General features: G+C 48.4%; 1 protein-coding gene across 2 annotated transcripts in view; it reads left to right on the top strand.

Moving 5' to 3' along the window:
* Positions 1–21,349, top strand: part of SLC24A3 (solute carrier family 24 member 3) — a 641,322-nt gene extending 619,973 nt beyond the window's left edge. For both annotated transcript variants that reach the window (XM_066387038.1, XM_066387037.1), the window contains 2 exons: positions 15,717–15,782; positions 19,436–21,349. In XM_066387038.1, coding sequence (XP_066243135.1) covers positions 15,717–15,782; positions 19,436–19,585 — 216 coding nt within the window. In that variant the 3' untranslated portion in view covers positions 19,586–21,349. The remainder of the gene's footprint in view (positions 1–15,716; positions 15,783–19,435) is intronic.
* The last annotated feature ends 1,398 nt before the right edge of the window (positions 21,350–22,747 follow it).

Genomic DNA, 22,747 nt, shown 5'->3' with positions numbered 1-22,747 from the left:
GTGGGCTGTGAGCACGACTCACATCTGCCTGTACAATACGTGGTAAGCAATTGCGTGTTCTGCAGAAAGTATCACAGCTCAATTCATCAAATGATAGTGTCCTCAAAGTCGCCCGACTCGTTGCTGCCTCAGCTCGGGGAAGTGTATCCAGCTGGGTGCCAGTGTTGGGGAGGGGATGCCCTGCTTCGGTTCTTATAATTGGACCAGTGATAAAATAACAAAATTGACACAAGACTAGATTAACAGGAGAAAAGTCAATTTACTCTGTGTGCACAGGAGAACCACAATATGATGCTCAGATCATCAATGAGGCTCAAAGGACTGATTGATCCAGGCTCCTTTTTATACTTTTTAGACAAAGAAACAGTGGATTTGTGGGAAATTGACAGGACAAGGAAAATTAGTGCTCATTATAAAGGAATCTAAGCAAGGACTGAGCTTGGGGAGTAAGTCAGTGAAGGCGTACAACGTTTATTTATACAAGTTCCTGACTGCGGTTCCTGTTGAGTCTTGTGATGAGGTTGTTGCTGAGCCCTCAGGAGCCAGGAGGGCACCTATCACATGGGTGCTTTATCTCTGCTTTTAGGACAGAGAGGTCAGGGTTTGCTGCTTGGACAGGCAGATTCTTAAGTAACTTCAGTTCAGAATAATCAATATGCCCTTGTAGCATATCTTGATGCAGCCTACCCAGGCCCCGACACAGTGAGATTGAAATCCATACAGAAAGGCTGCATGTTTTTGGTTCATGTGAAGTTACTTACCGGCTGAGAGGTTTCATCAGAGGCCAGACTTGATCTTCATTACCTCAGCCCTCCCTCCTAGTGCTTTATCTCTTCCAAATGAAATGTTCTGTTTCTTGCTTCATTCCCTAATTCATCATGATAGGGCATTTTCATTGCCACCCAGACCAGCTCGGAGCGCTGGGTATGGGTCTGTTGAGTTCATCAGCAAGCCGCCTGGTTTATTCCTCTGTCTGATTCACCTTCCCACTTACCTCTTATCAAACTTACAAAGAAGTAAAAGTCAGACTTACGTAAATTTCAGCTTTTTTTTTTTTTTTTTTTTTTGTCCTCTCTGGTATCTTTAAGGCAGGCAGCTGGAAGATAAGACACTGTGCTCTAAAACCTGGAAAATCAACCCACAAATAATAGATTTTAATGATGTTGACTCCCTCCGGAGAAGGATGGACAGGAGAGGCAGGGTATGCAAATCCGTCCAGTGTCACTAAGACCCAGTATGTTTATTTTTCTTTACTGGGGTTACAGGGTGCAGCCATGGAAGGTGGAACCAGAAACTTTCAAAAACAAAACTCAGAGCTCATCCTGGAAGGAACCCAGTTTCTCTAACCAGCTTTGAAAACCTCCTGACTGAACGCGGGTCTCGGGCCTGAAATCCTGGCTGGACTAGGCCCTTTGTCTTCTGTAAAAAAAACCCTGACTAGTCTGCCTTCCTTTTCTCCCCTCGGACACTCTCCCAACACTCTTCAGAGAACAGAAAATTAAACAGAATTCTCACGTCATTAACTCCCACCGCCATGAAAACATACCGTTTTGGGTCCCAACCTCTAGTGGCATGGTGACATCATGAAGACAGATATATCAAGCCCCATTAGATCTTTGGCCCAAATTCATGTTTTTCATCTGGAGATGACATCGTTGGGTCACTCTGGTCATTCTGCTGGGAGCGTACAAGAACATTTAATCCCGAGGTTGAAGATCACCTTCATCCTGGAGGTGAAGGGGAAACGCACAGGCAAGGTGGCCACGTCTGGTTTGTGATGTGACTGTGCTCTTGGGAGAGACCTTGGCTGGGAGGACTAGGAAAAGATGTGTCACAAAGCGGTAAACACCCAAACGCTGCTGTTTCTGTAGCCAGTGCCAGAGAGGTCTTAATTTTCTCCCAGGGGTACAAACATGCAGAGTGGGCCTCTCCTTTGAGAGTAGAAATTCATTAGCATAATCAAACAGTTCATGACCTCAGGAAATCAAGATTTCTTTCTCTCTCTTTTTTATTTTTTTATTGATGTTTGAGAGAGAGGAAGGGGGATGGGCGGAGAGAGAGAGTTCAGGGCCAGGAGATTTCATTTTGTACAGGGGGTCCTCAGGTTACAACAATCTCGACATACAGCATTTCAAGTTTACAACACTCACTCCCATAAAAACTTTTAAAAATTTGAGACAAGAGTATTTCAGCTTACGCCAGGGGTCCCCAAACTACGGCCCGCGGGCCACATGCGGCCCCCTGAGGTCATTTATCCGGCCCCCACCACACTTCTGGAAGGGGCACCTCTTTCATTGGTGGTCAGCATCCATATCCTGTGCTCCTGGAGTACTGTATGTAGCAGCGTCGCTCACGTACAGTACTACTTCCGGTGACGCGGGATGCATGCGTCCCAGCTCCGGAAGCGCGTCATATCACTTGTTACAGCTAGCAGTGACAAATATGGAACTGGACATTGACCATCTCATTAGCCAAAAGCAGGCCCATAGTTTCCATTGAAATACTGGTCAGTTTGTTGATTTAAATTTACTTGTTCTTTATTTTAAATATTGTATTTGTCCCGTTTTGTTTTTTTACTTTAAAATAAGATATGTGCAGTGTGCATAGGGATTTGTTCATAGTTTTTTTTTATAGTCTGGCCCTCCAACAGTCTTGAGGGACAGTGAACTGGCCCCCTGTGTAAAAAGTTTGGGGACCCCTGGCTTACGCCATTGGTGGTATACTTACAGACCACGTGGGCAAACTATCCATATATAATTTGGTTGTGTATGGTAGAAGAATATGCAGTAACGCGAGATATGAGTGAGGGAGTTGGCGTCCCCCAGGACGCTCACCTACGCCGTTTTGGACTGTTAAAAGTGTAAGTGTTCTGTTTGTGTTAGGGTAGGGTATATTTCAACTTACACCAAAATTCGAGTTACATCACTATAGTAGAAACAGAACTGTGTTGTAACCCCAGGACCCCCTGTATATAGTTTGAGGGAAGGGCCCAACTTCATTCTTTTGCACGTGGATATACAATTTTTTCAGTACCATTTGTTGAAAATATTTCATTTTGAACTTTAAAAATTCTAAAGAGGCTCTCGCCGTTTGGTTCAATGGTAGAGTATCAGCCCAATGTGTGGATATCCCGGGTTCAATTCCCAGTCAGGGCATGCAGAAGCAAATGGTCCCTTCTCCACCCCTTCTTCTCCCCTTCTCTCTCTCTCCCCCTTCTCTTTCTCTTCTCTCTCTCTCTCTCTTCCCCTCCCACAGCCATGGCTCAATTGGTTTGAGCACATGGGCCCCAGGCACTGAAAATGGCTCCATGAAACCTCCGCCTCAGGCACTAAAAATAGCTCGGTTGTGAGCAGCCCCAGATGAGCAGAGCATCAGCCCCAGATAGGGGTTGCCAGGTGGATCCCAGTTCGGGCTTATGTGGGAGTCTATCTCTCTATCTCCCCTCCTCTCACATGGAAAAGAAAAGGAAAAAAAGTTTTTAAAAATTCTCAGGAAAAATTTCTAGTTAACTTTTTTTTTCAGTAATAGTCACTACTTAGGAATTGCTTCTTGCCCATTTACATTTTAGTTCTGATTCCATTAGGGTGAAAACTTTTCCTGGCAGTGAAAAGAATCACTATTGAGCAATGCAGTATTCTAGAATACACAACTTTAATTGAATTATAATCATGGTGGTGATTTGGAGTTGGTGATTTGGAGTCATCAAGAAAAAGTTAAGAATGAAATATTTTTGCTAAAAACAATTCAGGTGCTGGCATGTAGAAAGGTGGGCTTTAATTTTCTGGAAAAATGTACTCGTACAGACTACCTCTCTGCCGAATAGTGGTAGACCAAACTAGTTGCCAAGTATTTGGCCCAACCAAGCATCTTTTGGTTTTCCTAGAAGCCAGGTGTCCCAGGAAACGGCCCCTGGAACCAGACCACGTCACAGAGGGCTTGAAGGGGCTCCCACTGTCTCTCCAGTGCATTCTTCAGATGCCAGCTGAGATGTCAGCTGTATTGTCCCAGCTGGGGTCAGGAAAAGCACTCTCCTGTGCTTTTCAGCAGCTTCCAGCTCTGCTTTGCCTCTTTGTCTGAGTCTCTCCCAGAGAGGCGGCCTCCCCGAGAACAGGAACGGTTCTGTCTCAGGCATTGTCTCCTCTGAGCCCCGCAGCACCTGCTACTGAGAGTGCCGGCGGCCAGCTGGCTGAGTGGGTCCTGAGTTTCCCATTAGTATCACCTCAGCTGGGGAAGAAAATACGTGAACACAGCAGGATGTAGGAATAAGCTGACCCGAGAAAAGAGCAGACAAATAAAACAGCAACAAGAAAAGCTTAACATTCACTGAGTACCTACTATGTGCCAGGCACTCTAGGGACACATGGTCTCATCTGATCCCATCAGCACGTAAATTAGGCAAGGATTATTTCTTCAGCCAGTGGTATCCTGCGCCTACTCTGTGCCAGGAATTTGGTGAGGCACCGGGAATGCAGAGCAAACAAGATGGACTTAGAACCGTGCTGCTCCTAGACAGTGCATCAGGCTGGGAAACAGACGGCCAGGAGTGACAAACACACAGGCGCACTGAACTCGGAGAACAAACTCCTACTGAATCCCCGGGTCCGGTGAGGAGATAGAGAATAGGGGGCTCATATCCCTCTAGAATTGTCAGAAAAGGAGGTAGGTTCTGTGCCGATTGGCGAATGACAGAAGAGGGTGTGTGTGTGTGTGTGTGTGTGTGTGTGTGTATATGTGTGTGTGTGTATGTGTCAGGGTGTAGGGGACTGCAAGTGCAAGGACACCAAGACGGTTGTGTCTGAGATTAGAGGGAAGGCCAGGGAAGCAGAATATAGGGGTGAGGTGGGAGGAATGAGGAGGGCAGAGGTGAGGTGGATGGGGTGAGGTGGGCAGGGGTGAGGTGGGCAGAGTGAGGAGGGCAGGGGTGAGAAGGACAGGGTGAGGAGGGCAGGGGTGAGGTGGGCAGAGTGAGGAGGGCAGAGGTGAGGTGGCAGGGGTGAGAAGGACAGGGTGAGGTGGCAGGGGTGAGGAGGACAGGGTGAGGTGGCAGGGGTGAGAAGGACAGGGTGAGGTGGGCAGGGGTGAGGAGGACAGGGTGAGGTGGGCAGGGGTGAGGAGGACAGGGTGAGGTGGGCAGGGGTGAGGTGGGCAGGGTGAGGAGGACAGAGTGAGGTGGGCCAGGATCACAGGCAGTACTCTTAACTGCAAGGCTGTTCTAAGTCCCTGTGGGTGGTTCAGGAAGCCAAGGCCCAGGAAGGGTAAATGGCGTAGCCAGAAGGAGGCAGAGAAGGCAGTGAGGCCTGTGTCTCCCCAAGCCCCAGAGACAAAAGGGGGAGGGGGCACTATGGCCAAAAGGACGTGCCACACATCCGCCAGGCCCAGCTCGGGCACAGGAGTGCGAGTCTTGTCAAGGCGGCAGCACCAACCCCGAGTTTGAATTATTGCTGAAGAGATACAGGGTGTTTCTTCAGGCTAATGCGAGCCCTTCAAGGCCATGTAAAGAAAGAAGGGGGAGCCCTCCTGACCCCCAGATTCCTGTTCTAGAAACCTCTCGGCGAAACCCTCGCTGCACTAGGCCATGGTATGTCGCGTGTCTACAGTGGGCTTCTGACTGAGGTTGGAGGAACATTCCGGATTCTTTCATGAAGATTGCCTGTTACACAGTCCCCGGGCCCCTCGCTGGCTCTCCTCCTGTGTGCTCCCCCGTGCCCAGCCACACTGGGGTGCACCACTGTGTAACTCCGACCCAAGATGCAGAGCTGCTTGGAAAATAGTTTCAAGTTCATGAAAAGGCCAACTCGGGCTTGTTTGCCACAAGCATTTTGTCTTCCTCTCTCTGCCTCCAGCTCTTCCCGGGAGAGAGGCCTCCTTCCCAGGACACTCAGTGGCCGCCTCGGGTTCAGCGTGCCTGTAACCCCATGACACACGTCAGCGTCTCTGACATCAGAGGCGAGCAGACCTTTGTGTGGGTTTAATGGCCACTCCTGCCCTCTCAAGGGACCTGCTGGCAATTCCGGAACAATTTTTTCATCTTGACTAGATGGCATTTCCAAGTCATAATTATTGGTTCATCACCATCAAGACAGCTGTTTTCTGCATTTGAAAGTGAGGAATGAACGCGGTTTTACAAATTTTGACATTTCTAAGCACTTGTGGCTTACAGAAGCCAGCTATTTAAGTGCATGAAATGAAAAATATTTCTAAAAGTCAAAGTTTAGGAACTGAGCCCTTTTGCCCCATTCTGGCGATGAGCTTCTGTGCTCCACGCTCAACGGAACAGGAGACAGTCACTGGGCAGGCACCAGGAAGCCAGGGCAGTTTCTGAGCTCCTGCTTAGAAATGCAAAAGAAATCCTAGAAGTCACAGTGGGGGGGGGGGAGGAAGAGAGCCCACCTGGCTCACTCAAGAATCCACAGAAGTAAAAAGAACAGGTGCCCAGAAATGCCCTCAGCCCAGGCTCTCTGCCCAGTGTCTTCTTGCTCTGATTAAACTACAACTGGAGGCTCACTGTGTGCTGAGCTGGTAGGACTACTGGGGAGGCTGCTGTGAGCAGGACAGACACCTCTCTGTGCTCATGGAACTGCAGCCCCAGAAGGAGACAGTTATACAAGCAATCTAGGCAATGTGATGTGTGCTCGCCCGAGGGCTGTGCAGGAACTGTGGCAGTGTGTGGCATTCTGTGGCAGGGGGGAGGGGACCTGGAATGCTTGTAAAGAAGTGACACTTCTGAGCATCTAAGATTTTTGGAGCCAAGCAGGTGAAGAGAGAGGACTTTTTCCAAGCAGAAAGAACAGCTTGTAAAAGACCAAGATATGAGAAAGCTCCATATACCAGAGCCAGCTCCTGTGGCTGGGGGAAGGTGTGGGCAGTGGGAAGTGACAGGAACGAAACTAGAGAGAAGCCATGTGGTAAAAAAGGTGAGTCATGATAATGGAAAGAATGAGAGGGAGTGGTGCTGTTCACTGTTTGTGCCTTTAAGAAAGGAGAAGCTGACTACTACATGGAGAAGGGGTTGGAGCCAGACAAGACTGACACAGCATGACTAGTTCTGAGTCTTTGGCAAGAGAGAGGAAATATAATGACCTGGACTAGGGTAGTTGTATCAGTTAGCTATTGCTACCATGATGCTGTGTAACAAACCACCCTAAAACTCAATAGACTAGTTTTATTGTTACATAGTTCTTTTCCACACATCTGTGAGTTGACTGGCTAATCCAGACGTGGCTCCAAGCTTCAGACAGGCCTGCTCCACGTGTCTCTTAGCCTCTTTGAACCAATGACTTCCTGCCTCTGATGATGAAAGGCAGGAGCACAAAAGGTCACCTCAGTCATGGAAATACATTTCAAAACTATGTTTGTGTTAAGTCCACTGATATCCCATTGGCCAAAACATACTACATGGCCAAACCAAAATTCAGGAGGCAGAGAAATACAGTTGCCCCCAGGGGTGGGCATGTAACTGGAGGATAGCTTGCAGTTCACCCTGGGGGGAATACTGACACCATGGAAATCAGCAGAATTCCAGAATGTCACTTCCAGGGCCAATCTACACCCTATTGCCACAGGCCCTGAGCAGGTAACTTGGAGATAGTTGAGTGACATCTTAATTAATGATTCTTTTTGAGGTTGTTCTAACAAAGCTCCTGGGAGCTAGAGTGACACCAACTAATACCCTCATAAGGTGAATCTTGACCATTAGATTTCAGGAGCTGTGTCAGGAAAATGAGGTGACATTTAGAGGATGGCAGGGTCTTCACAGGTTCCCTGCAGAAGGGCTTACCTAAATCTCCAGCACCTGAAGCTGATTCATCTCACTCTCAAAGGTCAGCTCCCCCCAAAAAACATTCAATCTTGAGACAAGAATTCAGAGTGAAGGGTTTAGTCAGGAGGGGCAGAAACGACCTGGAAGAGAGTCAGGAGGGGAGGTGGGAAGAGAAGGCAGCCAGAGGCAGTCTGTTAGCAAGCCCCTTGCTGCCCTGAGTGACTGGACCTGAGCCCTGGGGGAGCTCTGGGGATGTACAGAATAATCACATTGGGGTGTTTATACACCCACCCAGAGAGTCATTGGTGGAGGGCAGCTTGGCACTTGCATGGGCAGCTGTGACCTTGGTCACAGATGCTGGTACTGGCTTTTAGGGAGCAGCTGGCCTCACCAAAATAGTAAGGGGGTGCAGATGGGGTCCCAGCAGCATCTGCTGCAGTAGCGTCTGTGCTTCTCACAATTCACTGAGGACCTTTGCAGAAAAATGGGCTGAAGAAGCCCAGGTGTCACTCCTGAGGGTTCTGAAGTGTGACAGGGACACTAACCTTTTCCCTGTGCCCTGCAGGGTGCAAGAAGGAGCCTAAAATTGACCATCTAAAGCCCAGCCTTAAATGCAGACTTGACCCCTTACCAGCTTCCTGGCCTTGTGAGATACTGTAATTTATAATAAGAAAGCTGTATTCTGTCTTCATCCCAGTTTCTAGCACAGAGCTCCTAAAACCCTTGGAAGTTCGCAAGCAATGAGAGCTAAAAAGAAAATGACTTTGGCATTTCTAAGGTGTGTTATCCTAGACATGGAAGAACAATGGACAGGGCTCACATAGGGTCAAGACTGGCTTTTGCTAAGGAAGATATCTTGCTGTGTTGCAGAGGTGACTTGCAGTCCTCTCCTGAGGATGAGGGCTGGTGGCCAGCCCCAGAGAACAGACCTGTGAGTAGAGATTTGAGGTGTTCAGTCCCACCCAACCTTAAGGGAGGGAGAGGCTGGAGTTTGAATCAATCAATAGCCAATGATTTTATCAGTCACGCCTATATATTGAAGCCCCCATAAACTCAAAAGGACACGGCCCAGAGAGCTTCTGGGTTGGCGAGCACGTGGAGACCCAGGAAGAGAGTGTGGAAGCTCACACCCTTCCCCACACCGTGCCTGTGGTCACTTCCCGCTGCTGAGGGATGGACTTTCACATTAGAGTGGGGTTGTAGTAAGTAAAATGTTTCTCTGAGTTCGGTGAGCCACTGCAGGAAGTTAATCCAACCCCAGGAAACACACGTGACAACCTGGACTTACAACTGGCATCTACATGGGGGGTTAGGAGTGGGAGTAAGGGACAGTCTTGTAGGACCGAGCCCTTAACCTTGGGGCCTCACAGCATCTGCCAATAAACAGTGTCAGAAATGAGTTAAATTTAGGATACCCTCCTGGTGTCACAAAATTGCATAGAGGTGTGGGGAAAACACACACACACACACATACACACACACAAATTGGAATTGGTGATCAGAATCTTACCTGGGATAAATGGTTTATTCTTTGGGCCTTAGTTGCTCATCTTTACTTGGGAAAACAAAACCCATCCCACTTACCTCACAGAGTTGCCACTAGAATTCAGTGCAACCGTCAATGAAAGTTCCGAGCTTATCAAAAAAATTTTTAAGAATTTATTTGAGCCAAAATTTTGAGGATGTGTCAAGAAGCAAGATTGCAGTGGACTGAGAAAATACTCCAGAGAGGAGCGGTTTTTGCAGCTCATGTTAGACACTAGAATCAAAGCAGGAGTCATAAGGAAGGTACAAGAAAACCCGCTGGTGGTAGATTAGGGAGGCGGGACGAAGCAAACAGGGAATCCTCTGGGATTGGATAACAAGCTAAATGGAGAGACATGGTACTGGCAGGTGCAGGACAGTTGACATTTACCCTGTGTAGCGCGTGCAGATAGTGTGCAGGAACGAGATAACAGTGAGGGTTCTGTGATCTCTGCTGTGGTGAGCTTGTGCTCTGGTCCCTTGGAGGGGTCTGGATAGAAAATGACTTTGGCATTTCTAAGGTGTGTTATCCTACACACGGAAGAACAATGGACAGGGCTCACATAGGGTAAAGACTGGCTTTTGCTAAGGAAGATATCACCCTGGGGAGTGATTCCCCACCATGACCTGTCCAGTGAGGAATTTATCATCAGACCACCCTGTGGGTTTACTTCCGGTCACTGCAACTGTGCTTACCAGCCTGCCGTAGGGCCCCCTGAGCTGAGGTGTCTGTAAGTGGCCCCGGTCATCCACACAGCCTGTGTTTGTGAGGCACTCTGGAAAGGAAAGGACGTGGGCACCAGCTGCCATTAAAGTGCTTTCGTTCTGTAGGTTTATTCACTTTCTTACCTCGTTAACTTGCTCAAGGAAGGAGATTCCCACCCAGTGATATATTACAATGTCAAGTCAAGGCTAGACCCATCCATTTGGAACCTATACCCACACAAATGTTCAAATTCACCCAAATCTGAAAAGCCAGGGTGACATGCAACATGTGTTCCTATTTATAAATAAATTAGCAAAAATCCAGGGGCTTCTTATTTTTCCTAAAAGAATTAGCTGGTTGGGTAGAGCAGACCTCAAACCATAGAGAGTTTTTAAACTGTAATATGGGGGAGTCAGAGCCTTTGAGGCGGAGGGTTGTGGATCCCCAGATGGTGTAGGACTGAGTTTTATGAACTAAACACACTCATAAAAGTAGGTATGAATGGGTCCCTGTATGTATCCTATGAAAAATATACACGCATTGTGGCCTCAATTCTTGTTGACTTTGGAAGCAGTCAGCCTTCTGTTCCTCTGCAACGCTTGCCAAGAGGGAATTGGAGGATGAAAATGCATATTTTTGAAGGCAAGAAATGAAAACAATGTGAAATGTTGTGGTTGGACGATCAGTTATGCCTTGCATGCTCTCCAGTGGGCCATGGAGGTTTTCTGCGTTTGTGCTTGATAGGCTTTGCCTCTGAGAGGCAGGACACAGGGAAATGATTGTTTAGATCAGCACAGTGCATGGTGGGAGTTCAGTCTTTTCCAGAGGTAGTCCAGAGATGTTCTCTGGCTTAGCACACCCAAGAAACTCATTTTTTAGGGGTTTGAGGTAGATTTGCTGCCATCGAGGAAAGTTATTGGGTGATGGATGGAAATGATTTATATTCTCATTGAGATGTGGATTACATGGGTACATGTATTTGTCAAAGCTTATCCAATAGTACACTTGATGGATAAAAACCTTTGCATTTACTGTATGCAAATTATGCCTTGATTTAAAAAATGTTTGGTTCCCTCTCACTTTGTTACTTGAAAAGATCATCTTAAAGCCAGCACTCAGCATGGCAGTCTCCCCACCCAGCTCTCTACTCTTGCCCCTTGCTGCCCAGCCTCCCTGCCCCCAGGGGGCACATACGTGCACACACGCTCATGCTCAGCATCACTGGCAGATGCTCATTTAAGCCTAGTGTGTGCGGCAGAGGGAAGGTTCGGTTCTGTGTGGCATTAGGAAAATCTTACGGCCCTGGCTTCTGCCCTTTGCACTGGGTCTAGCTGGGGAGGTATAAAGGTGACCCAGACATAGAATGTGACCAAGATCAGCTTCAGATGGAGGATTGAGCCAGCAATGGCCTGACAGACTTCAAAGAGGTGACAGGACTTTGGGAGAGACAGAGTACCCATCTAACTGGACAGAAGGTCCCAAAAGGGAGACAGGGGTGTGCTGAGGTAGGAAAGAGGAATGCAGTTTGGAGGTGCTCGGAGCCCACCTACAGACAGGGCGCCAGGCTGAGCGAGCCTCTGAGGCCTCAGCAGGGTCCCTGCCGTCTTCATTCTTGTCAGTAATAGTTCTCCTGCTGGTGAAGAGGAGCTATTGCTGGTCTCTTGTCATTTTGTTTGTGAGTTACAAAATCAAAACTTGCTGATAGCCCAAAGCTGGAAGCAGCCCAGATGTCCATCAACAGGAGAATAATTAAACAAACTGGGGTATATTTATGCTGTGTGGCGAGAAATGAAGCTTTGACGCCATGAAAAGCATGAAGGAATCATTAAGAGAACCCTTGCATGAAAGAGTGCACGCTATAGGGTTGCACTTACACAAAGTTTCTAGGGCAGACACACCAATCTATGGCCCCAATGCTTGGAGAAGCGACTGTCCCTGGTGAGGCAGAGGGCACGAGAAAACCTGCTAGGCAGATGGAAATGTTGTAAGTCATGGCTACAGTTTTGGTTCCATGGGTGTATGCATTTCTCATAACGCACTGAATGGTGAAATGATGATTTGTGCATTTCACCATATGAAATTGCATCTGAAAGTAGAGTCTCCATGAACTGCAGCTGAACCCTATTTAACACTTACCAGATGCTGGTCGAAGTGTTTAGGAGTGAAGTGTACTAGTATCTGCGGCTCACGTTGCAGTTCATTACAAAATATTGATAAGATGGTATCTTGCAACTTTATTGAATGATTGAAAACTTTCATAGCAATATATTGAGTTATATATATATAATTATATATATATACATATATATATACATACACACACACACACACACACACACACACACACGCTATGCACGCTCATAAACAAGTGGGGACAGGAGACAGGGAATGTTGGGCAGGGACTGCATTGCTTCCAGAACAACATCCAGAAGTGGCATCCAGGGTCTCTCTGCTGCCAGCCGTGCTCCGACCAGTCGACCCTCCCCCACAGAAACAATGGGCCTTTTGTAAACCACATTCAAAACGCCACCTCGAAAGTACTCGTTATCCATTTATCAATGATGTATGAAGTACGTGGTCTGTGTTCAGCCTGTTCCGGGTAAAGGATCAAGTCAGACATGATCCCCACCTCCTCATGTTTGTCTTCCATGGAGAGGGGGAGCCAGGAGTGCCAGGGCAGTGGGCCAAGACAGCTCCTGACGGCGTGGAGAATAACGCCTGCACCGAGAATTTATTCTACACCAGATCTGTTCGAGCATAGCCTGGATTCCTTCAGTCAAGCCTCACAAACAACCCATAAGGTGGGAACTGTGCAATGCCCATTTACACATCAGGAAACCCGAGGCTTGAGAAAGTCAAGTCTTCACGTGTCCATGACTGTACTGCATGTGAGCAGGATTTCGGAAACCAGGAAGCTGGGACATAAGCCCATGCCCTAAACCAGGGGTTGGTGGACATTTTCTGGAAGAGGACAGAGATGAAATATTTTAAGCACTGTGGGCCATGGGCCACACAGTCACTGTCCAACTACTTGACTCTGCCATTATAGCATAAAAGTGCTGTAGAGGGTATTTAAGTGAAGGAGCTGAGTGCCAATAAAACTTTATTTATAAAAACAGGCAATGAGCCAGATTTGGCCCATGGGTCATAGTTTGTCAGCTCCTGCCCTAAGCCACCCATTGCTTCCCGTGGCTAGAAGGCTTTCAGGTTGCACCAGATGCAACTGAAGGAACACTCATTCCTGACTGTGTGTCCATGTGAAGGTGTGAGAGTCAGATGGCAAGGTATCAAATGGGTTTGAAGAGCCGGGGTTTCTAATTAAGAATGACAAACAAATACAGCCCCGGGCACATGTGACAGCTCATTACCAAAGGAAGCTGCAGAGAAAAGGTGAAAAATACTCAGAACCACACAAGAGCTGATTGTGTTGAGTCTTTAGAGCCATGTTTAGAATTTTAGCGGCACTGTTCTGTAAGACTTCGTGTGAATGCAGCAAAGGTCAAAAGCTGTGCTTGGACATGATTCATTTTGAAAAGCTGTGCCAAAGAATTTTCCTGTTTGCAGCTTTGCTCTCACTGGCTCTCCGTCTCTTAAGGGCAGGAAATCATTTTACTTAATTCTTGTTGCTGACAGGGATTCGACTCTGGAGCTGGGGGGTGAGCTAGGCTGGGAGTGCATTGGCCCCATTCTTGGAAGAATTCATGCAGTGTTAAAATTAAGAGCTCAAAAGGGTTTCTGAGCGTGTGTTCAGTTTCAGGGTCAACCCAAAGACCACGTGGCTAAGAGAGCCCTATCAGGCTGTCCTCACTCTGCAGGGGACCACCATCTTGCTCTGAGGAGCCCTCCTCCCCCCTTTGACACTGGTCAGGGTATGTGTGGGATTGTTAGGATGAGTGTGGACAGAATACTTTGAGGGGCAGAGAATCTCTTTCAGCTCAGGCATTTGTGATGTACTCCTGGATTTTCGCTTCTTTACTCCAACACAGCTGATGAAAGGAGGAACTCGATGACCCACAGCCATGCTGAGGTTCTGCAGGAAGTCAGCTACTGGCTGGACGGGGGTGGCTGATTCCTCATTTTTCTACTCTGAATTCACTGGGTCAACCCATTTCTCTAGTGTCACAAAGACAAGATTTGAGCTTGGTGTTTGGAGCCGGGCAGATGGTCAGCTCACACAGATCGTGCAGGCAGAGGAGAGAGTCCAGTCCCTTCCCTCTGTGAACGCTGCTTAGTGAGATGTTATGCTCAGAAAGTGTAAGCTGTGTGGGGCATGCGGTGTCCTGTCCCCATAAGATGAACCAAGCACACCTACCTGTGGAAACTCCGACTTGTCTCCATACCCACACCCCAGAGGTGAACTGGTGAAAGGATGGTAGAGATCCCTCGTCAGAGGGACCCCAAACGACTCCTGATCATCACCACTGTGTTTGTTCTCTAATGTAAATGATGGACCTGACTCGCTTTTCTTTCTGTGGAAAGAGAAAGGTGAGCCTTTGACCCCCAGCACGACAGTGTACCTTGGGGAGGTAGAGGCTGTGGTCTCCAAAGCTGGATACACATAAGATTTCCCGAGAGCTGGTGGAAAATGAATATCAAAGTCCTACCCCCAGAAGCAGGCTTAGCCTAGTACTGTCTCTGAGTCCGTGGGTCTTAAGGCCCTGGAGGGGCTGTTAAAGCACAGAGATGGGCCGACCCTCCTGGTTTCTGATGCGGGAGGTCTGGGGGAGCCTGCGACGCTGCACTTCTAACCAGCCCTCCGGAGCCGAGGCTGCAGGTCCAGGGCACACTCTGTGCGCACAGCTGCCGCACGGCACACCTCCAGTTTCAGGGCAGCCAGCCCCACAAGCCGGCTCAGACCACAAGGGGCATCCTCTCTACGCAATAGCCGATGGACAAAACGCTAAGATCTTTGTTGGCTAGGATGGCTCTTTAATATTCTCTACCTGCTGTGCCCAGCACTGCAGTCACTAATCACCTGTGGCTCTTTAAATGTAAATTTAAATTAATCAAGGATAAGTTTCAACTTTTTGCCTTTCTGTTACCTGAGCCCCCACTCCATGCTCTATGGCTGCCTGTTCCCAGGGCCGCCACAGGGGGCAGCACAGACTCAGGAAGTTTCCATCTCGCGGGAAGCTCTACTAGACTGCGCTGTTCTATATAGAAGAATTCCAAAAGTTGTCTCTCTTTTGCCTCAAAGTTTGGCTGTTAACCCCATGTGTAACTTAAAACACAAACCAAACAAAATCCTTTTATGTATATCAGAAACGGAATGTTAACTGTTTCCTCTGCTTGCTCATGGTAGCAACGCTCAACCACCTCTCGTGGCAAGTCAGGGCGAAGGTCGCAGACATTTCAATGCAAAAGAGATAAAAACTTGAGTAATGTTTTTAAAAATATTGCTCCAGTCACCCCTGTCGTGAAACTTAACAAAACTCCATGGGGGTGAGGTCCACAGGGAAGCCTTGTGGGCAGCAAGAACCAGACAGCACACAGGGAGAATGCAAGTGGCCGGGGGCAGGCTGGTGGCTGCGACCACTGGGGAAGTGTGGGGCTGGGCTGAGAGTGCACTGGACCGGACCGGGTGTTTTAGGAAAGTGCACGTTCCTGCTACAGCTGCAGAGCCTCCCCCCTCCAATGGAGACTGAACTCCGTGGGACGTACTAAAGCGCCCCACACTAAGCACAGGACTTTTCGGAAAGCTAATTCTCTTTGATCCTTTTGTTACAGATTCGGCTGAACAGCAGGGGACTGATCTACTCCGTGGGCCTGCTCCTGGCCTCTGTCTTTGTCACGGTTGGTTTGCAACTCTGTTCTCACTTTTGAGCTCCCATGTTTCTCCTCCCCCACACCCCCTTGAGGTTCTTTGGCTACAAAGTTTGTTTGGACACCAGATGGCTTAGCCTCCTGGTGGATCAAGACAATAGGCCTCCAGATGTTCTGCCTCCTTCATAACTGTTTCTTCTAGAAGTGGATCCTAGCAACCCACTAGAAAGCCCTCACTCTCTCACTGAAAGGAGGCAGCCTCCTCTCAGAAGCATGGCCCAGTCTCATGTCAAACACAAATCATCTTATCAAATGCAAAGGAGAGATTTCCCTTTTTCTGCAAAATTAGTCACAGAAGGGTAGCTTTCAATTAATTGACTGTTCCGGTTACTAAACATCTTCATAAATCCATAGATTTGACCAATATTCGGCAACTAATTCTATATTTTACTCATAGTTCACTTTTATACCATTCTCTATCTTGGTCATTATAACTTTTTGTGTAATTTAAAATACCAACTCTACTGACACATCTGGTGCAAGCAGATTTGCACCAACACATGAACTGACCCACGTAAAGTACCCACCTACATACAAGTATGCTGTTGAGTTTTCACATTAAACATTGAGTCACAAGCTCTGGCCGGTAGTGCAGTAGTAGATAGAACCCACCCCAGAGCACCAAGGTCACCAGTTTGAGCCCATGGTCACCAGCTTGTCCCAAGAAGTTGTCCATTCAAGCCCCAGTCAGGGCACATATGAGAAGTAGTCAATGGTATAACTAAGTGGAACAATAAGTCTGCTTCTGTCTCTCTCTTCTTCTCTCTCTCTCTCTCTCTCTCAAAAAGAAAAAAAAAAGGAAACTCTTAAGACACAATAGGTTTTTTTCCTGAAAATTTCAAGGAAATATTAACTGAATTATACCTAGCATGTTAGCATACATATGCTAGAGAACAGGAATTCAGAAGGGCAAACAGGTAGCTGGAGAGGTAATTTACAGGATAAAGATGGGAGTCAAATTCAGGGGTTTACCTCCTGACCTGTGGTGGCGCAGTGGATAAAGCATCAACCTGGAATGCTGAGATCACTGGTTCAAGTCCCTGGGCTTGCCCAGTCAAGGCACAGACAGAAAGCAACTACTATGAGTAGATACTTCCCTCTTCTTCTCCCTCTTTCTCACTTTCCCTCTCTTTCTCCCTCTCCCCTCATTTAAAAAATCAATAAACAAAATATAAAATAAAATAAAATTTCAAGGGTTTACCAAACCAAATACTTCCTTACACAAACGTGAAAATATATATAATCTATTCTTTTGCCATTCAGAAGTTATTCAGGCTTATGACCTGGGGTTATGATACTTGTAATTGCCACACATTGGGCTTGATGTTTTGCATACATTTTCCCATTTGAAGCTCCCCATATCCCCATGAGGTAGTCATTCATACCAGCTCCATTGTACCAATGACAATAAAGAAGTTGACACCAAATGATGGAGAAGCAAGCGGTCTGACAGTGAGTGTGGGTGCTCATAGCACAGTGCTTCTCCCCACACTACGCTGTGGTTGTACAGTTCCAGGAGATCTGGCTAACCACTAGCGGGGCTGCCAGAATGGGGCTGTTAAAAGACCGAAGAGAAGTAGGTTTGGAGAAGGGGAGCAATTTCAAACATCTTATGCTTCCAGTGCCCATTTGACATCCAAAGGGGGACGTCAAGAAAGCTGTTGAAAAGATGAGTCTGATTTCAGGACAAATGTCCAAGCCGGAGACACCCATATGTAGATGGTGTTTTAAAGCCGTGCAATAGGATGAGTTCACCAAGGAGTGAGTACAGATAGAAAAGAGAAGAGCCCCAAAATCTGAGTCAGGGTGATAAGGGTAAAACCCCAAAAGAAACAGAAAAAGCATTCAGAGAGGTGAGAAGAAAACCAGGAGAGGGTGGCAACCGGGAACCACGTGAAGAAGGTGCTTCAAGGTGGAGTGAACCGCTCTGTGGAGGGGGGGGAGTCATGAGCGTGGGCCACTGGGGCTGGAAATGTAGTCATCAGTGCTCTTGACAAGGTGGCTTGCAGAGCGATGAGACAGAAGGTCCAGTAGAATAAGAACAGAGAATGGAAGGAGAGAAATTGGAGGCAGCTGGTATTTAAGACTCATTCAAGTTATCTTGCTGCAAAGAAAGAAGAGCAATGGAAATCCAGAAAATATGTAGTAAGAGAGAGCAGCATTCCTGTGTGCTGACTGGGATGGTGGGGGTGGGGGGGTGGGGGGGTGAAGGAGGCAATGGCTGGAACCATGCCCTTAAGCAGGATGAGGAGCTGGGGTGTCACGCTCACGTGGAGTGGGCTGTGGACAGTAGGTCCTCATTAACAGGAGAGAAGGCAGCAGGTGGATGTGGCAGTGGGAGCTCTGTGAAATGGGAACAGGGTCATGAGCTGAGAGTGAGAGTGGAGGAGAGTGTTGGGGGTTTGAGGAGGGAGGAGAGGCGTGACATAGCCCTCTAGGAAAGAGAGATGGAGGACTAGGAAGTGTTGGATGACTGCCATAAGGCGTTAATGACACACTTAAGGTTTGTGGTCCTAAATTTAAATTTCCTCCATCCGGGTCAGCTGAAAGGAAGCAGCATGGAGTAGATGGAGGCTTGGCTTGAACCAAAGGGCTGTGGCTTAGCTGGCAAGGACAAAGCTGGAGAGAGGTCAAGGAATGGAGGTGGATTCTGGAGGAACTTAGCGGAGTAAGGAGGGAATGGGGTCCACGGTGGGTGAAGTGCAGTGAAACCGGGGTGGCTCCAGGGAATTCTGGGCCGTGGGGTCTGCAGAGCTCAGGGAGTTTGGGTACCAGGATGGAGCAAGCAGGAAAGTCAGGAGATGATTACAGAAAGTAGGAGGTTTGACAAAGCCTAAGCTGCAGGGCCATCCAATGGAACTTTCCACAACTCTGGAAATGTCCTATGTCTGCTCTGAATGGTAGCCGAGGGCCACCTATGGCTATTAAGCACTTGAAACATGGTTAATGCAACTGAGGAACTGAGTTTATCATTTTATTTCATTTACTTTAAGTCTGGGTGAGAATGAGTGTTAATGGTATAGCACAGGTCAAGGATGTGACAAGGAGTGGGGGGCTGACACAGGATAGAGGACAAGGACTCAAGAGAACTGGTGCTGGGGAGGCCCTCTTGGTGGAGAGTTAAATCACCCGAAGGACAGCAGGAGCGCTGACAACAGGAGTGGCAGCGAGTGGGGACTTGGGGCTCTGAGGGATGCCGGGACCACCCAAGGGTGACTGCACTAGGAGAGTCGAGTGTGACAGTTGGGAGACTTTAGATTCCAAGCCCAGTGTTTTTTGGGAAGGAAAGAAAAGGGTATAGAAGCAGCAGAGAGGAGCAAAGGGGACAACTTCCTGGCCTCCAGACACAGGGACCTGAAGAGGTGCAGACAGCACTGGTGGGACGGTGTCTCAGGAAGGGCAAGGTCAAACAGGTGGTGCCGGCACGGAGTGCCAGAATCCAGGGCCGGAGTGGGGGCCGCCAGGACGTGCGTTACTCGCCGCAGGTGCTAACGCCCCCTGTTCTTGACTTTGATGTTCTTTCGTCCGGAAATGCGAGGTGGACTCTGGGCCCAGAGAGAACCCGTGCCATGCCCAGGGGCCCTCACTGCTGACCTGACCTCTGCCCCCTCTGTGTGCTGCAGGTGTTTGGCGTTCACCTGAACAAGTGGCAGCTGGACAAGAAGCTCGGGTGCGGGTGCCTTTTCCTGTACGGCGTGTTCCTGTGCTTCTCCATCATGACGGAGTTCAACGTGTTCACCTTCGTGAACTTGCCCATGTGCGGGGAGCACTGATCCACCGGCGCCCGCCCGGGCTCCGCTCCTTCTTCTCTGTGCAATACAAGAGCCGGCCGCACCCGAGTCGTCCGGGCCCCCAGGGCCAGGCCGCAGCCTCTCCCGTGCTGTTCACAGGCCTCCGCGCCACCGGGTGGCCCGGGCGCCCCACCCCTCCCTCGCTCCTCCTCCTCCTCCTCCTCCTCTGGTCCTACTTGCCACCCAGCCCTTCCTGCCCGCCCCTTTCTGCCTCCTCCGTGTGAAGACTTTGAACATCCACGTGAATTTTTCAAGCTCCATTTTGAACAGTGACTGAAATTCTAGAAAAACTCGCTGCTAACTGGCCCAAGCCAGGCAAAGTTACTACAATCCCTCCTCCGTTTTTAAGTTATTGGATGGAAGACTAACCTAATTTATGACCTGAGACTGTCAAAGAGAAAGCGAGGAGAGAGTACATTGAGTAGAGGGAGTGTTCGGGATCTGATTAGGTTTTGAGGTGATTCCTAGGTTACTGGGTTAGGGGGTTGTTTTGCTTTGGGGGGGCTCTCCTCTCCACTCCTTTTCTTCCAGAGATTGAGAGCCTCCCTTGCATTTTCTTCCACTGGGCCCGGGGTCAGCGTATGATCCACAGGTTGTCCCTGCTGTGTCTTGGGGTCAAATCCCAAGCGTGTTGAAGCACGGTGGACCTAGGGCTCGTTAGAGGACCAGCTGAGTGAGGCCACCGGGAACAGATGCATGACATTTCACGCCCGAGGATGCCCCACCGTCCTGTGGGGGTTACCTAGGGGGTTCAAGGTTTTCCAAGAAAGAAGACAGCTTCCCACATGTCCATTATGACCTTCACTTTCTCACTAGGTTCTTTCTAGTCTCTCAAGCAATAGTTCTAGCCTGTCTGAGGCCTTTGTCGAGGGGCCCTGGTCAAACCAATCCAAGAGGGGCCAGGCAGTCAGCAGCAGAAGCTTCCCAACCTGTGAGTCTTTGAGATGTGCTCTCATTGCTTGACGTTTGGGGTGACAGGGAGTGACCCAGAGGCCACCACTGCTTTTTGTGCAGGAGTTACAGACACTGGTTTCTTGGAAAATGGAGAGAAGCGCACTTTGCACAGACGTTGTCAATAAAGTCCCAATTTGCCACTCGGTACTGAGTACACTGGACCCTGACAGCTGGCTCTTGGGCCAGTGTCCTTCCTCCAGGACACCCCGGCCAAGCTGCCCCAGCTCCACCCGTCCCCTCCTGGAGGGATGGCAAGGGAAAGAGAAAACAGAACTGACATCTTTGAAACCACAGAATATGTTAATGCAGACTCGCTCAAGGGCATAAGTTATTGTGAACATTGTTGCCAATCACTGCTCCACAGCCCTGCTAGATTTTGTATGATGCTGAATTATTATGCAGACTAATCCCACCAGTTGAGACCCACCCATGCTTGTTACACTTGTATTTATTGAAACTGTGGATTCTTCCCCGTGCTCCCCCTATATTTACTTTAAGCACTGATCACTTATAATTCATTCGGTATGGTTTTTCCTGTCCCCTGTACACATTCTGGTATGAACTGTAAAAATTACCTGCAACAATTTGGTTGAATGTCTCTGTCAAGGGTGCGAAACGAGGGGCTTGCAGCCGCGGGCACCTGCCTGAGGGAGGGCCAGGAGAGGAGGTCACCAATTTGGGATCTCAGAGCTAAGACACACTTACTGATTCTGTTGCACATTTTGCACTGGTTTATGGCGATTGTTTTCTTGGACGGATCGTGTAAAATAAACTGCTCTGTTCTGTATCTTTCCTGGAGCAGTGCACATTCCTCTTTCTTCCTGGATTCTGGAGCGTCGTCTGCTGGATGCTGAGGAGTACGCATGCAAGGGAGAAAGATCGCAGGCACTGTGGGGCCAGGTATTTGCCCTCCTGTTTCTGGGTGGACTCACCTGGAAGGCCTGCGAATGTCTGCTGCATTACAAGTATGAAGTGGCAAGTCGTAGGTCCCCTCTGAATCCTCAACAGGCTTTCACCTGTTGTCCTGTAGATATGTGTGACATTACCTTAGGATTCATTCTTTCAGCTGGATACAGAAGGAAGAGCGAGCCAGTACTGATGACCTGCAGCAGTGCTCAGGTCACCATCCTGTCTGATTTTACTAGTTTTCAACTTGAAAAGTAAGACTTCCCCAAACCCAGCTCCTTCAGAGAGATAGTAACACATAGTCACAAGGCCTATCCTTGTCCTGCCTGCATGATTCCCAAAAGATATTTACCCAGATCTAAAAGTGGACCAAGCTGAGTGAACAAGTCAGGTTTCCATGTGACACTCAACATTAATTTATTTAGAGGAATTAGTAGAAAAAATAGCTAATTCACAGCACCAACTTTTATTTAACTGTATTTCAAAGTGGGTTCCCAGGTGACGGAAAAGCACTAGGAACTTAGCTTTGTTTTGATTATTTACATCTAAAAATGTTTTGCTGGCCAGGGCCCCAAGTTTGATATTAAAAAAAAAAAAAACACATTTGTGGTCCTGGCTGGTTGGCTCAGTGCTAGAGCATCAGCCTAGCATGTGGATGTCCCAGGTTCAATTTCTGGTCAGGGCACACAGGAGAAGCGCCCATCTGCTTCTCCCCCCTCCCCCCTCTCTTTCCTCTCTATCTCTCTCTTCCCCTCCTGCAGCCAAGGCTCCATTGGAGCAAGGTTGGCCCGGGCACTAAGGATGGCTCCATGGCCTCCACCTCAGGCACAAGAATGCCTCCAGCCGAGATGGAGCAACATCCCAGATGGGCAGAGCATCGCCCCCTGGTGGGCATGCTAGGTGGATCCCGGTCAGACACATATGGGAGTCTGTCTGCTTTCTTGCTTCTAACTTCAGAAAAAACACACAAAAAACAACAAAACAAAACAAAAAACTCACACCACATTTGCTGGGAGGTCTTTAGAACGCATAATTCCATGCTGGCTTTCTCAGTAACAGAATTCTGGGATGAGGTAGACTTTCCATGTTTCGTGCGCAATGATTGCCAACCTAGGAGCTGTGTGAGTTTTCTTCCTGAAATGGGCATTTGGCTTATCCTTGCTTGACTCTCAGCCATGTGTGGCTTGTGTCTTGAGTTGTGGGCTGAGAACACAGTTCTGAATGAGCTGGCCATGCACTGATGCAGAGCTGCTGATGTTGCTGCTGTTTTGCAGGGCTCCCACC

The sequence above is a fragment of the Saccopteryx leptura genome, chromosome 5 (genome assembly GCF_036850995.1).
Source record: "Saccopteryx leptura isolate mSacLep1 chromosome 5, mSacLep1_pri_phased_curated, whole genome shotgun sequence".
Taxonomy (NCBI): Eukaryota; Metazoa; Chordata; class Mammalia; order Chiroptera; family Emballonuridae; genus Saccopteryx; species Saccopteryx leptura.
Note: the sequence above shows the minus strand (reverse complement) of the source record. Positions and strands in the feature narration are given on the sequence as shown.